The sequence below is a fragment of the Trypanosoma melophagium genome, assembly GCF_022059095.1.
Source record: "Trypanosoma melophagium isolate St. Kilda chromosome Unknown ctg5segment0, whole genome shotgun sequence".
Lineage (NCBI taxonomy): Eukaryota > Euglenozoa > Kinetoplastea > Trypanosomatida > Trypanosomatidae > Trypanosoma > Trypanosoma melophagium.
In genome coordinates, this window is record NW_027125187.1 from 610,363 (window position 1) to 625,444 (window position 15,082).

The window sequence follows — 15,082 nt, forward strand, 5'->3', positions numbered from 1 at the left end:
GGTTTTTACCGAGCGCCCACAGTCCCAAAAAAGATTACATGTAAATAGAAAAGAATAAAACATATAAATCAAGCAGAAAAGCAGAAGAAGAAAAAAAAACATAAAGATCAGTGTACATGAGTATTTGTCAACAGTTTAAACAATAATAATAATAATAATAATAATAATAATAATAATAATAATAATAATAATAATAATAATAGCAATAAGAATGTCCAACTTCTCAGTGTTTTGTACAAAAACCCTCAAACACCTTCATTAGAACAGTATCAGAATTTCCAGCAGAAGTAACAGCCGTATTTCGAAGAGATTCGTAAAGTTCCTGTGCTTTCCGTAGTGTATTCCCCTTTCGGTCCTTAATCAACTCAGGACTTCCCTGAAGAAGCAACCACAATGGAATAGATAAGGAAAGTGCCGCCCTTCTCGCAGCAAGGGCAGTATCATCTTTGCTTTTTGAAGTTTCTGCAATAACGCGGCTAATCATTTCAACAAGTTCAGTAGGGTTAGAAGGTGTTTTACGTTCTTTATGATTACTATTATTCCTTTTCACTTTATTTTCTTCTTCTTCCACCTCCTCCTTCTTGTTTTCTCTTCGAGCTAGGAGCAATTTGTTTCTCAAACCTAAAACCAATCGTGGTCTCTGATTTTGCTGATTTTGCTCTCGCGGTACTGATTCTTTAGGAGGTAAAGAATCATAATACGATATAATGGTTCGTAGCTGTTGTAAAAACTTTGTTTCCCCATCTGATACAATTCTATTACCATCATTATTATTATTATTATTATTATTATTATTATTATCATTGTTATTGTGATTGGACCCTGGATTTTCTCTGACATCCTTCTTTCTCTCTTGCTTTCCTCCATCACCTAACTGCAAAGAAGGGAAATGATGCCTTGAGAGATAATACGATAAACGTGCGTGTGTGTCAGAGTAAATTTGACGCCAAATGAATTTTTCATCAAGGTGAACGTTTCGTAATGCTGCAAAGAAGAGTGATAATGGTGTAATTTTTGTTGTATTTAAAGGTATTGGATAATCTTCCGCCTGCTGCTGCGGACCCCAATCAAGTAGACTCTCTAAAAGTTGATTCAGTAGAGGTTTAAAGATAAGATTAGATTCGTCTATGTTTGTTGTTTCGCCTTCTTTCACAGCTTGTTTCATAATGTATTCCAAAATGGCACGCCGTGTATGAATATCAATGAGTGTTGAAAGATTAGACCAAAATTGATTATGTTGCACACGCACTAACAGTGCTGCTGGGATGACTTTAGGGTTTAACACCAATAGAGGCAACTGTACAAAAAATATTTTTTTATTTCCATCTGTATCATCATGACCATCTCCCCTTATCTCAATATTTGTGTTATTCTTCTTATCCCTATTATTATTATTATTATTATTATTATTATTATTATTATTATTATTATTATTATTATTATTATCTTCCTCCTCCTTTTTACTTTGAAGAAGTGAAAACGTTGTCTGTTGATCCAATCCTCTTATCCATGCAAGTCCTGAGACTCTCCAATACCCCGGAATACTCTGCGCCACATGACAGTGAATGGCCTCTTCTTTCCGTGTAGGTGTATTAATTGTTAATAGAGATGTCTCTGCCCCTTCCACAGTGAAATCTAACAGTGTGAAGGGAATATCTATTCCCCACATTTGATGGGTTGTCTCATTCTTATTCTTAACAACTCCACGTGTACTCTCCGGCTTGGGAAACTGCATGTGCAAAAGAATATCACGATACAACTTTTTGTGTATTGGTTTAACTTCATACGAAAGAGAAGCAAGAAGTGGTATAGGCACAGGAGAAGTATCCCCTTGATGCCTATTCCATTCCTGTTGAAGTAATAATCGTACAAGATCTAAATGCATTCCATAAGAAACGATAATATTCATTTCAGCAATCCATTTAGATAATAATATATCATTTTCTTTTTCCATCACTTCCCATGGGAAAAATCGTTGCTGACGCATAGACATGACAGCCGAGGTAGAAGATAGAAATAGTAAAGTTTGACGAACTTCACTCATATACTTTTGCATCAAACACCATGGATCGGTTTGATAAACTGTGTGTAAACCACATGCCGCAATACGACGTTCTTGTTGTAATAATTCCGTCCATCCTGGTTCATCGCAACAAAGACAAAAAGCCCATGCACGCGTGAAACTAACACCAGATAATACCATGGTATTAAACTCTGGTATTCCCATACTCTCACTAGTAGTAATAGTATTATTAGTAGCATGATTCACCGCCCGCCATTTTATCTCTAATGCCGCACTAAATAACAGTACTTTCGCCCGCAGTGCATCCACATGGGAATTTACTGTTAATCTATTTGGAGACCATATAGACCGCAGTGTATCGGTTGTTAATAACACCCCACCATGTACACACAATACACCTCGACGAAGTTGCAATAAAGTATTAGTGTTACTTGTTAATACCCATGTAGTTTCATCATTGCAGGGGATTGTGTTAGTTGTACGATTGGCTCGCACTGTCTCCCACGCCGTATTCACTATTTGTATGAGTGGAAGCAGACACTCACACAAGATGTGATCACAGTGAAAAAAATAGAGACGTATAATGGATGTAGATATCTTTTCCGTCTCTTCCTCTAAAGTAGACATGAACGTGTATGCTGGGTAATGCTGAACACGCCACTTCACCCCCGCATGTAATTCCATACCAAATAATGATGATGAACCCGAACTTTCTAATTGAGGCCGTACAAATGCACAGAGTAAATTCTCCGGTAAAACTGGGAGAGAAGTGAGAGGCACAATCTCCCACTGATCTATATTATTATTATCATTATTATTATTATTATTATTATTATTATTATTATTATTATTATTATTATTATTATTATTATTATTTTGAACTACATGAAGTGATGTTATAAGTACATCAATAGAAGTAAAACTAACATCATTGGAAAGTGATTCTGTGTATGCCACACGAGGAGAAATAAAATAATCGTAAAATCGTTGTCCTGCTAATAAGATATATCCATCTTTACTGTTTACACCTACGGTAGATAGAATAGTTAAAACTGGAATGGACATGCCAGCCAATTCGTTTGTAGGAATTAGTTCCACATTAATACAACACTTAAGAATATTTAATGTGTTACTCCCCTCTTCTGTATCGATTCCTTCTACGCTGCTAGGCCATAGTTTAAGCATATACTGTGTCGCCATATCATCCTTCTCTTCAACTTGTTGTAAACTAGATGACATTAGAACCTCATTTGTAGTGGTATTATTATTATTATTATTATTATTATGATTATTATTATTATTATTACTATGAATATCATCCATATCATCATCGCTGGATTCAAGTACGAGTTCAAGTACTTCAGTATCACTTTCAATTCCATCATTTTCATCTTCCTTCATTATTTCTACTTCTTCTTTGTCTTCTCTTTCTTCTTTTTCGTCTTCTTTGGTATCTTCATTAAGAGAAGAGACCGCCGTTAATGACTGTAGTTGTTGTTGCCGCACAGCACCACTCACGATACGTTGCTTTTTTGTTTTATAAAGCATTGAAGAGTCCAATTGAAGTTGATGCCACTCCGTCATACTTTTATCACTAACTCCACTATCATTATTTTCATTTTTCTTATTCTGCACTAACACTCGTACTGCACTAACTGTATGCAATGCTGAGAGTGTTAGCAAGAGTGCGGAATGCATATTTATACTCCCCACACCACTCACACACTCTGCGTTAGTGGGAGTAAAATCTACCGTAATAGTTGCACTTGTGAATATATTATTATTATATGAAGGAAGGAAACTACATGTTAACTCTGATGTAGCCCGTGGGAGGAAGTCTTGATACATATTGTATTGGTGAAGATTCTTTTCGTTTTTTTTTTTCTAATTATTATTTTTCTTCTCTTTGTTGGGGGGTTTCTTCTCTACTCCTCTCCTTTTTACCCCTTGTCACCCACCTGTTTTCATTCTATTGTAATAAAGAAAAAAAAAGAAGAAAAGAGATAACACATACACAGAGATATATACATTACTAGATTAATTTATTACATTATTTAACAGATATGTCATACAAAGGCAACTATTCCTCTTTCTTTCTTTCTTTTTTTTTTAATTAAACGTTGTGTTCAAACCATAGAGATCAATATCGCTCATGAGATACCACTCCTTAGCGCCTTAAATACCACACGAATCCTCTTCATAAACGCCTGAAGTTGTGCTTCTTCATTATTATCTTCTTTATCTTTTTTCGCGGATTCTCCTTTGTGCTGGTCTGTACGAGTATTATTATTATTATTATTCTTGTTTATAGGACGCACATCAAAGTCAGTACCAACAGCCACAACATCGTAAAAGTGTGGTATCCACTTTGCGGATTCCTTCTCATCCACAAAGTAACATTCTACAAGTTTAGCCAAATTAGATCTTAATATCCTTGTATCAATCTTTACGTCGTGTGCACGGAATCCATCACCGCCAAAAAACACTTCCGTAAGTCTTACAGGCGGTAGTTGCATAATAAGTCGAAGAAGAAGCATACGGGCAAAAAGTCCCATAGTTCGATTTGTAGATTCCAAGTCCAATCCACGTAGTACACTAAGTGTAAATATATCCACTTCAATAAGATATGCCAATAAGCAGGAGAGATTTAAATATCCTGTCACATCCACAGCCTCTACTCGAATAACTTTAAACATATCCCATAATGCAAACTGAAGTGTATTCTTACATGAGGTCTTTGCACTACAAAAGCGTTGAATAATTTGTGTGTAATATGGATTGTACGCCTTTTCCTGATAACAGCATTGTAGAAGAACTGCTAGTGTATCATGTAGACGAATAAAAGAAGGATCACGATGCATGAGTAATGTAAAAGCTTCAAGATCATCTGAAGCATTCACAATACATTCAAAAACTTCACGTTTATTTTCAGTGTTAAACCTCTGACCTGAAATAGCCTTCTCTTTTTGACGCATTTGACGAATACGCTCTGCCTTTAATTCAGCTTCATCCTCTTCTGTATCCTCTTCATCATTATCACTATTATTATCACTATCAGATGATAATTCCTCAGAAGATTCTCTATCATAGGCATTGGATGTTTTATTGCCATTAGACTTATCCTGTTCCTCTTCATCCTCAAAGTTATTCCATGCCGTTGGTGTAAACCATCGAGGAGGTTTATCTGTATATAACATACGTTTCCATGTCATTCCTGTTAATACACTAGTTGTACTCATCACACGCAATGCCACACGTTTGTTATTCGTAGAATTATTCCCACTACTACCACCACCACCTGGTAAGAGTGTGGCTATATCATTAAGAAGTGCATCCAAAGGTAAATCCTCCTCATCCACCGTACGCCTAGCACTCCTTGTATGCCCTGTTACAATCTCTGCAATATAACTAAGCAATGCAGTATATCGATTCGTTCCTTGATGTTGTTTTATCCCATACTTCTTTGCCTCTGTTAACGCTAATTCCATCTGGGCTGGGGCCTCTTTTAACAGTTTCTCTCCACAAGCACGCAGGAGTGTTAAACCACACGCCACCGCACACACCGCGCCATCACCCTCAATCCTCAACACACTACGTAAGAAACTAGAAATTAAAAGATAGTCCACGGCGTTAAGGATATAGAGATGGGCAAGCACCATAGCACCATTAGAGACACCCGTCTCATTGTTTTTTTCAAGATGTCCCTGTAGCGCGAGACAGAGACTCTCTATTAACTCTGCGCCTACCGCATTACCGTGTAGTAATTGTAAACCTCTAATTAGTCCTGCGAATGGAAGACTGCCAATAGGCGTAAGAAGTCCGGCGTCTAGCATACACATACGATTAATGTGCTGTGCAAGACTATGTAATACAGAGGCCCGTGTAGCACCTTCTACTTTTCCAGTAAAAAGGTCTGAGATTTCCCTTGTCATATCGGCTACATTACGTACAGTTAATTTATTAATAACACGTCGTGTTACCTCATCTAGGGCGGTATTTGTTTCCTGCTGCACCTTTCGACGTAACGAAGGTGGAATGTACTTTTGGGGGGGAAATTCAGCACTAGTTGTATCGGGCACCAATGCCGTTAACTCCTTGCCTTTCTCACTATTCTTATTCGTCTCTTTATTCTGCTTCTGCTTCTTATTATTCACCTCATTCGGTTCCTTTAGACTTTCTTTACTTTCCTTCTTCGTTGGTTGAGTAATCCTAGATGATGATGATGTAGTGCTAGTATTAGTAGTCGTAGTTTGTTTGCGTTTCACATTGACTGTCCTCTGCTGATTTACACGCCGATCCATGTGTGCATTTTCTTTCATATGACGTCGCTGTTCAACCCACTTTTCATGTGCCTCAATTCGTGCCCGTTTGCGTGCCTGTCGCTCTTCCCGGCGTCGTTTTTTGCGATCTTTTTGTCTATCAAATTTATCACCATCATCTCCTTCCTTCTTTCTACCACGACGGCGGAAAGGGGCTTCCATTTCAATATATATATATATATATATATATATATATATATATATATATATATAATTTACTTTTATCCCTCTTTCTTGCTTTGTGTGTATGAGTGTTTTTTGGGGCGCCGTTTTCGCCTTGCTTTACCCTCTAAAGAAACCAAAACCCATGATAATAAAAAGAAGCAAACAAAAAAAGAAAAGGAGAGTAGAAGAGAAAAAAAACGCTATTTATTCTTTTTGGTTTCCCCCTTCTTCTTTATTGCTTCACACAGACAGTGGTCTCACCGCCAGATGACCCCAATGGTCGACTCACTTGAGCATATAATGAAGTAATATAGTGAATGATAATAGATAAATAGATACGGGATAAGGTGACGGATGGGTTTAGGGGAGACTATAGAATTCTTTTTTTTTTTTACCAAAAGAGTTACATGATAGGGAAATCTGGAAACAATGGGGATAAAGGAGATAACAGAGTCTAAAGTTAACCCGATTGTTTATCTTGCTGCTGTTGTTATTTTTTTTTTTTTTTACTTCTCTCTTAATCTTCATTAGAAAACATAAATCAAAGGAAGTACAAACCGAAACAAAGCCCATACATTGTGCTCTCATAGTGAAAAAAAAGAAGAATGGAAAAATAAGACGCAAAAACAAACAAAAAAAAAGAAGAAATGTCAAGTAGAAAATGATGGACTGGAAGAATAATCCCTGCAGCATTCACCATATCCCTTACCTTCTTTTTTTTATTTTTCATTTCTCTCTCTTTTTTTTTCTTTACTAATCACCTGTTTCCTCTTTTTTTTCCTTAGTTGGGTATGTACACAATGTTTATGCTTATCATATGAAATCATAAAAGATAATTATTTAAGTAAACTGGCCCTACATTCCTCCCACGATTCCATCAACATCAGCAATAATAGAAACTAATAATAAGAATCCTATGGTGACAAGCGAAAAGAAAAATATTTGACCAGCGGAAGCTGCCGATCTGTCATCGTTTCTCACTGTTCTTTTTTTTTCTTTTCGTTTTTAGTTAAGCCTATCTTTTTTTTTTAATTTAGCCCCCATTCACAGTTATACACACACAGTCACAAAGAAAGAAACCAAGAAATAAACACACAGAGAACAAAAAAAAACTATCATTCAGACACTCCGACGCACACAAACAATCAATCAATGAATGAATCATTCAATCGGTCACACACACAAAGAGAAAAAGAGAGGGAGAAAACAATCCTTCTTTGCTTCAATTCTTTTTTTTTTTTCCCCACCCCTTCTATTTCTTTTTCTTCTTCTTTACGTTTCCTCAAAAGTTGAAACCAGTGTTATCCCCTCTCGCTTCATTTCCGGCAACCTCCATGGACATATCAAACCTCTCAGGGGCACCTTCCTCTGTGCTAAAGTATGTCTCAAGAATGCAAAGCGCCATGCTGTACACATTATTATCTGAATAAGATTGCATTCGTTCAATAGAGTCTACACCACCGCACTCAATAATAGCGCGTGCGACCATATTCTCTGGAGTTGCACCTGCCTTAAAATCTTCCTCAGCTAGTTGGAGAAACCCAAGCAAGGCTTCGAGAGCCACTGTGAGAATCTTCGACTCATGCGTTGTCAGTGTTTCACACAGGGTTGGTATAACTCTACAATCCAATAGGTAGCGCATATGGTGTGCAACACCACAGAGGGTGACATTGGCAATAGACCATACCGCCTCTTTCTTCACGTCAAGGTCAGATCCCTCCAGACATTTAATCACCAAGGGGAAGAGATTTGCTGTGATAAGAGCTTCAATCTGTGGCGCATTTCCTGCGGCGATGTTAGAAATGGTCCAGCAGGTTTCCTTACGAATTTCACGCTTGCGGTGCGTTAGAAGTGGTCCCAAAAATTGAAGTGCCCCGCAGTTTATTAATACCTGTGTCTGGGCATCATCCCCACTCGCAATATTGCCAACGGTGCGAATAGAGGATGTCTGCAGTGGGGTGAGTGGGGAGGAGAGCAACTCCACCACACGGGGAACCACACCGGCGTCTATCACCGCCTGCACCCGTTCATGCGGTCCATCACTCATGTACGAAATCGCCCACGACGCGTCTGTGACAACTTCATTATCGGGATGATGTAAGAGATTGCAGAGCATTGGGAGTGCAATCGCAACATTCTCCAGCAGCGGCGGGGGTTTGCCGCGGCAGAGATTCGACACCGCCCACGTCGCATTACGCACCACACTGAGTTGCTGATCCGGCACAGAGAGGGCATGCAGTAGGGCCGGCATCGCATTGCACTGCAGTGCCAAATCCCGACAGGGGACGCCATCGCCGGCCATATTCCCAATCGCCCACGCCCCCTGATCGCGGCAGTCGGCGTTTTCAGATCCCAATAACGCGACAAAACGCGGCATCGCGCCGGCCTCGACGAGAAGAGCGGCGTTCTGCGAAGTCCCGGCAGCGACGTTGGTGAGGGCCCATGCGGCCTCAAACTGCAGCTGTGGGTTCTGCACGCGGTCGAGCAGAGAGACGAGGTATGGAACAACGCCGCTCCGCGTAACGGCATCGTGTGGTGGATCCATCTCCACCGAAAGCAACTTGCGGATCATAAGAGTGCCGTGAAACACTTCCTCTTCAGTTTGTCCATGCATGACCATTCGCACAAACACAGGGAGTAGGGCGAGTGGGACGGCCTCCGGTCGTGTCTTGTTGTTATACGACCATGCATCCATATAGTCCCCGTTGGGTGTCTGCTGTGCGGTATTTCCATCATCGTGTTCCTCGCGTACGTGTTTCATCAGTTCACCGTGGGCCTTATGGCGTACGCTGATCATCTGCCGCTGTCGACGTTCGGCTCCCGACTTCACAGATGGGGTTTGTTTCGCCCCCTTCGGCTTCTCTCCCTGACCACTGAACATGATTTGTGCAATACAAAGGACACACCTTTTTTTCTTTTTTGGTTAATATATTTCTTTATATATATATGGTTTTTTCCTTTTTATTCTGTCTTCCTTTTTTCTTTTTTTTCTCTTCTTCTTGTTTCCCTTGTCGTTATCTTTTTTTTTCTGCTTTTCCTCCTTCTTTACGTTCTTTCTATTTTTTTCTTTTTTCTTTCTTTTCCTTCTGATTTATTTTTCGTTTCGCAGTTTTTCTTGTTTTTTTTTTTTTTTCGATTTCTTTTTCTCTAGGAAATTCTTGTTAAGAAGCCCCGCGTGTGTGTATGCACAATTAATACTTCTGTGTTATTTGTGAAGAAGAAAGAAAATAGAAAAATAAATAAATAAATGAGTCAAAAAGAAGAAATCGAAATAGTAGTAGACAAGAAGGAATTTAAAAAAGACAGCTGAGTAAAAACACAAGAAGACATACAAAATAAAAAATCCAAGGCGATAAACAAAAGAAAAAGAACACGAATCAAAGTAGAGATATATTCCCTTTACATCGCCAATAAACAAACCACCAAACAGAAAAGAAAAAGCGCAAGAACACAGACAAAAAAAAACAAGAACCATATATATATATATATATATATATATATATATATATATTACAAATAAAGTATTTATTACTCACTTCTATTATAGTCTATTGAACTCCCTTTTTCATTTTCTCTTTTCTCTTGCATAACCTTTTCCCAATCTTCACGCCGCAGTGGATGATCCTTACCGCAAAACGTACAATGAAAGTTGGTTTCCTCCTTAAGACGCACTAATTCCCCCACAGAAAGTGTTATCACGGATTGCATAAAATTCTCTTTACTGCAGCGACAAAAGAAATCCAGTCCATTTCGCACAACACTATTCGTATCCAATTGTAAACGTAATATATCCTCTAATCCCAGCTGCTGCCGTAATGCTTCCATGATGGGTGCCACTATTGAAGGATCTTGTGTACATTGACGCGCCGCTAATGCGACGGTGTATGCCCCTTCGTAATCCCCACTCACCAGTGAAAGTGTATCTTGACAAGTCAGACAATCCTCCTGTGCTCGGCGGTACAATACACGAAAGATATTGGGATTGGCAATAGATGCTTGTAGAAGTGTTCGTTGTAATTGATGCACTTTCAACTCCTCGGCGTGTTGTGCAACGAGTGGTTGAACTAATATGCCATAGGAACAACCGGCTCGTTCAATTTGCATTTCCAGTTCCTTTTCTAATGTCTGTGATGAATTGTTATGGGCAAATTGATTTAGTATTTCTTCAATAGAAATATCGCGAAGATGTGAACTGCACCACAACGCCACAGCCGCACCTTCTGATTGTCGGAAGAAGTTATAGCCGTGAAGAGAAATATTATATCGAAAGTATTCCTGTAATAGTTCATGTGGTAAATCCTGTAATCCCAATGCCCTGGGAACCTGTTTCATAGTATTATTATTATTATTACTAGTGGATATATCCAGACCACCACCAACACTATCCTCTTCCTCATTATCACAAATCAAATTATCTAATCGTGCTGCAGTCATGGATGAAAACGGCTGACGCTGTCCATATAATATTCGATCAACTTTTAACGGAAATGGTGTTAAATCAATATTACTCTCATTATTTTCCCCACGAATATAACAACGAGACTCCCCAAGTGCCAGCGACTCCGTAATGATCGTCGCATGATCGGCTGTAAAACGCGATATAACACGTTCCTCTCCCTCTTGTAAAGCCGCCAAAATGTTTGTAAACGTCAAGTGGGAACCCACAAGTTCTAGAAAAGAACGATGACCATGTGTACGTGTGCCCAATTGATGTCTACGAATAGTTTCTTTCAGTAAATTTCTCGTATTCGCGTAAACAAGACGTACGTTGCCACTCTTTGTGGGAACTCGCAGTGTAATATCACGCGTACGTAAACGACGTTCCACTTCACTCAGTGATGCTGGACTGCAGTGGACAATCCACGAACGCCGCATATTCCTTTTACTAGGTATTGATCTTATTAATATGATTAATATTATTAATATCGTTGGAGACTCTCCTCCACGTAATTCCGCTATCTAGATAGGTGAAGGGAGAAGAATTCAAAAAAAAAAAAGAAAAGAAAAGAAATCCATCAAAGTAAAAATCAACAAAAGTTTATTATAAACACATATAAAATATTTCTCTCTCATTCCCTCATTTCACTCCCTTTGTAACGTATCTCATTATTCCCGAACACCTCTTAACTTCGCTAATGCCTCTTCTTCTTCGTTTTCGTATTCAAGCAGTAAAGACACTAACACTATCATGTTTAGAGCAAACACCCTGTGGAACTTTTTTCACTCCACTTACACCCATCGCGTTGGTGAGACACATACGCTTTCCTTCTCTCCATACCAGCCACGCTAACCAAACAACTGCCATTATACACATACAAACAGGTCCTTGCAGTACTTTCCCAAACTGCGCAATAACTTCTAATATAAATAGTGAATATAAACAGTGTTGAAGCGAGATATTCCCATAAAGTAATTGAAGGATATCTTGTATATTTTCCATCAACCACTCCTCCTGATTACGACGTCGTTTAAATGTACCACCCGATAGACGGAAAAGTCCAGCAGCGATCATAATAAAAAGAAAAGAAAGTGCAATAAAAGAAGTAAGACTACTATACACAAGTTGCTTCTCTGATGGCCAAGTAAATGTTAGAGAAACAAGGAAAAACGCAAGTGCTACTGTCATAGAATACTTTGGATAATAACCCTTAATGAGATGTATAATATTAACGCGATGTGCGTAGAAATCCATACAATCCATGAAACGACATAGAAATGAGGAAGGAGCTATGACATGCTTCTTCTTCTTCATGACTGCTTTAACCCTCTTTTTTTTTTGAAAGTAGTAATAGTAATAGCAATAGTGGCAGAAAAAGAAAAAACAAGAAAAGTGTATAAATAATATCAATAACAAAACAAGAAAAAAAAAACATCAATAACAGTTATAAGATTATTCTTTTTTTTATTATTTAAATGAAAGCATCATCCAGAGTTTTTTTGGATTTCATTCATTTCATACAGTTATACAGACTGGAAACAAGGATCAGGAAAAAACCACACAACATCATCTGTGAAAATGGCAGGGAAACAAACAAACAGATGAATAATAACAAATAAAAAAACACCGAAACAAACTAATAACAATAACAATAAAAAGAAAAGAAATTCTTATTATTATTATTATTATTATTATTATTATTATTATTATTATTATTATTATTATTATTATTATTGCTATTACTACTTTTATTATGTCTTAATTTCGCTACGCATTGTCTTGACCATAGTGTTATATCGCATTACATCTGCCAGTTCCTGTCGCTTGGCATCCAACATACGAGATCCCTCATTCACCCGCAACTCCTCATAATTGGGGTACATGGGTTTGAGTCGCTTGTACTGTGCGTAGTTCGCCCATGAAACAAAGAGAAAACAAAAAGAGAAGTACCACGTGAATGGACGTGTACGACAACTATGTTTTAAGTCAAATGTGCGAATAAAACGGGCAACTCGTAGAGCAAATGATGCCATTTTATTAAATAAAATAAAACTACCCCTATCGTGATTGTAACACTAATCTTCCTCCCAATACCTATATATATATATATATATATATATATATATACTTTTATTCTGGGAAGAATCTAAAAGAAGGAAATTATTAAATAAATAAAGAGATAAAGCAAAGGAAAAAAACAGGAGAAAGAAAAAACTATATTAAAAAAAAATGGAAAGAGAGAATAATCCAATTTTTATTTTTATTTTTTCTTCATTCCTTACCTCGTAGTATGGTCATATCATATATAAAAAAAAAGGGAAAGATCCAACAAAGACATATTTATGTGACGCATTACGAAACGCCAAATCGTTACCGCCAGCAGTTGCATTAAAGGGAAGTTTATCCCTTTATCGCTACACAGAACTAAACACAAACTTTTTCTCTTTTTTCTTCCTCTTTCTCTTTTTTTCTCTTCCTTTCCACTTTCATTTTCATAGACTATGAAAGGAGAATCCTCTCTCCACACATCGTCATCCACCAACATTAGAAAGAACAATAATAAGAGTAAGAATAATAAGAAAAAATAAAAGAAATCCAAAACTGTTTGTGTGCACTTAGATTTCTTCTTCTTCTCAGGCTGTAAACACACCCAGTGTGTGTTCCTTATACACCGGCGGCGTTGTGTCTAACCAATCCATCGCATTTACCGGCATTAATCCCATCCAACTGAGTTTCACCAGCGCGACGGTAAAGGCAATCAAACAACAGCCAATATAAATAAGTTTTGAGTGCGCCACCGCACTGCGAATCCCCGCGTCCTGCTGGACATCATCGGCAAACTCGGCGAACACACCGGCGCAGCCCATAATGGACTGCAGGGGATTCACCACCGCCATGCCGACAAACATGATGGAGAAGATACTCACTTCATTGCCGACCATCCACATCATAAAGGCAGTCATTGGGAGGGACTTGAGGGGCTGCATGCGGAGTTCATTCAGGCGTCGATATGTACGCATCCGCTGTATATCACTTTCAGATACCTGGGATGTGGATTTACTCATTTTTTGTTTAATCCTTCTTGTTGTATTGTTTTGTTTTTTATTGTTATTTCGATCTTTCTCTTCTCACCGTAATTATTTGATTTGGGCTCCTACCTTTTTTTTTCTTTTTTATTTTTTTCTGTTCCTTTATCGGTTCTCTTTTTTTTTTTCCTTTTCTATTTTGTTTTTGCTTTATGCCTTATATATATATATATATGAGAGAGAGAGAGAGAGAAAGAGAATTAAGATGAAACTTATAGGAATAATCATATGAGAAAACACAAAACGTCAATATATAGTGTTTACACTACAATACAGATAAGGAAACATCATTCAATCAATAGAAAGATTAAAAAGAAATAAATATAAATGAGCAAGGAGTAAAATTAATGACACGTCATCACTACTGCAACTATTGCCGGGGGTAGGCACACCCTATAGAAATATTTCTACTACTCAACACATCTGATGCAATTAAAAATAAATAAAAATAAAGAAACAAAAAAAATACAAACTAGAATAATAAAATAAATAAATACTACTTTTCCCCCCATTCCCACACTATTACTATTTCCCATTTCCTAATACTTTTTATTCCATCCCTTTTTCCTTGCTTTATTTTTTTCCTCCATATACCCACACCCATATACCACCATTTCCTTTTATTTTTCTTCTTTTTATTCCTCTTTAAACCTAAAACGGCCCAAAACGTGTATTGCCTGGAATATCCGCCAGGTTACTTTCATACCTGTACTTCTGAGGCCCAACTACAAACCAGTAAAATAAGAAACCAACAAATCCACCTATATAACGTGCCGATTTAAAGTCTGATACCATAATAACATCATCAATACTATTTCGAAATCTCCAACGGCCGTACTTTCGCACATTACAAAAGTTGTTTGCCCATGATCCAAAGCATAAAACACATCCAAGACACATTAACATTGAACCGGCAAGACTGACAAGATTGTGGAACTCACGAACAGCACAACTATTGGTAGTTGAAACAATTGAAAGTGATGTGCCACGACGTGACACTGCAGAAGTACTAATGCGGCGAATCATTTATCACGTTACCTTGTAACTTTTC

The 15,082-nt window shown here is 37.8% G+C and overlaps 8 protein-coding genes across 8 annotated transcripts; all 8 read right to left on the bottom strand.

The window, feature by feature from the left end:
- Positions 1 to 223: 223 nt before the first annotated feature.
- Positions 224 to 3,871, bottom strand: LSM04_007989 (uncharacterized protein; the record flags this gene model as incomplete). The annotated part of the gene is made up of 1 exon (XM_067329680.1): positions 224 to 3,871. The coding sequence occupies one exon, from the start codon at positions 3,869 to 3,871 to the stop codon at positions 224 to 226; it is 3,648 nt and encodes a 1,215-aa protein (XP_067187532.1).
- A 302-nt stretch (positions 3,872 to 4,173) lies between these two features.
- LSM04_009207 (Initiation factor eIF-4 gamma) lies at positions 4,174 to 6,504 on the bottom strand (the record flags this gene model as incomplete). Its single annotated transcript, XM_067329681.1, has 1 exon — positions 4,174 to 6,504. One exon carries the CDS (start codon positions 6,502 to 6,504, stop codon positions 4,174 to 4,176), a length of 2,331 nt encoding a protein of 776 aa, XP_067187582.1.
- A 1,285-nt stretch (positions 6,505 to 7,789) lies between these two features.
- On the bottom strand, positions 7,790 to 9,388 carry LSM04_001194 (Armadillo; the record flags this gene model as incomplete). The annotated part of the gene is made up of 1 exon (XM_067329682.1): positions 7,790 to 9,388. The coding sequence occupies one exon, from the start codon at positions 9,386 to 9,388 to the stop codon at positions 7,790 to 7,792; it is 1,599 nt and encodes a 532-aa protein (XP_067187206.1).
- Positions 9,389 to 10,035: 647 nt separating this feature from the next.
- On the bottom strand, positions 10,036 to 11,382 carry LSM04_007110 (Heat shock protein Hsp33; the record flags this gene model as incomplete). The annotated part of the gene is made up of 1 exon (XM_067329683.1): positions 10,036 to 11,382. One exon carries the CDS (start codon positions 11,380 to 11,382, stop codon positions 10,036 to 10,038), a length of 1,347 nt encoding a protein of 448 aa, XP_067187491.1.
- Positions 11,383 to 11,668: 286 nt separating this feature from the next.
- On the bottom strand, positions 11,669 to 12,259 carry LSM04_005213 (uncharacterized protein; the record flags this gene model as incomplete). Its single annotated transcript, XM_067329685.1, has 1 exon — positions 11,669 to 12,259. One exon carries the CDS (start codon positions 12,257 to 12,259, stop codon positions 11,669 to 11,671), a length of 591 nt encoding a protein of 196 aa, XP_067187403.1.
- A 437-nt stretch (positions 12,260 to 12,696) lies between these two features.
- Positions 12,697 to 12,978, bottom strand: LSM04_007649 (uncharacterized protein; the record flags this gene model as incomplete). The annotated part of the gene is made up of 1 exon (XM_067329686.1): positions 12,697 to 12,978. The coding sequence occupies one exon, from the start codon at positions 12,976 to 12,978 to the stop codon at positions 12,697 to 12,699; it is 282 nt and encodes a 93-aa protein (XP_067187518.1).
- A 600-nt stretch (positions 12,979 to 13,578) lies between these two features.
- Positions 13,579 to 14,010, bottom strand: LSM04_005475 (TMEM85/ER membrane protein complex subunit 4; the record flags this gene model as incomplete). Its single annotated transcript, XM_067329687.1, has 1 exon — positions 13,579 to 14,010. The coding sequence occupies one exon, from the start codon at positions 14,008 to 14,010 to the stop codon at positions 13,579 to 13,581; it is 432 nt and encodes a 143-aa protein (XP_067187417.1).
- Positions 14,011 to 14,682: 672 nt separating this feature from the next.
- Positions 14,683 to 15,057, bottom strand: LSM04_009659 (uncharacterized protein; the record flags this gene model as incomplete). Its single annotated transcript, XM_067329688.1, has 1 exon — positions 14,683 to 15,057. One exon carries the CDS (start codon positions 15,055 to 15,057, stop codon positions 14,683 to 14,685), a length of 375 nt encoding a protein of 124 aa, XP_067187605.1.
- Positions 15,058 to 15,082: the final 25 nt, after the last annotated feature.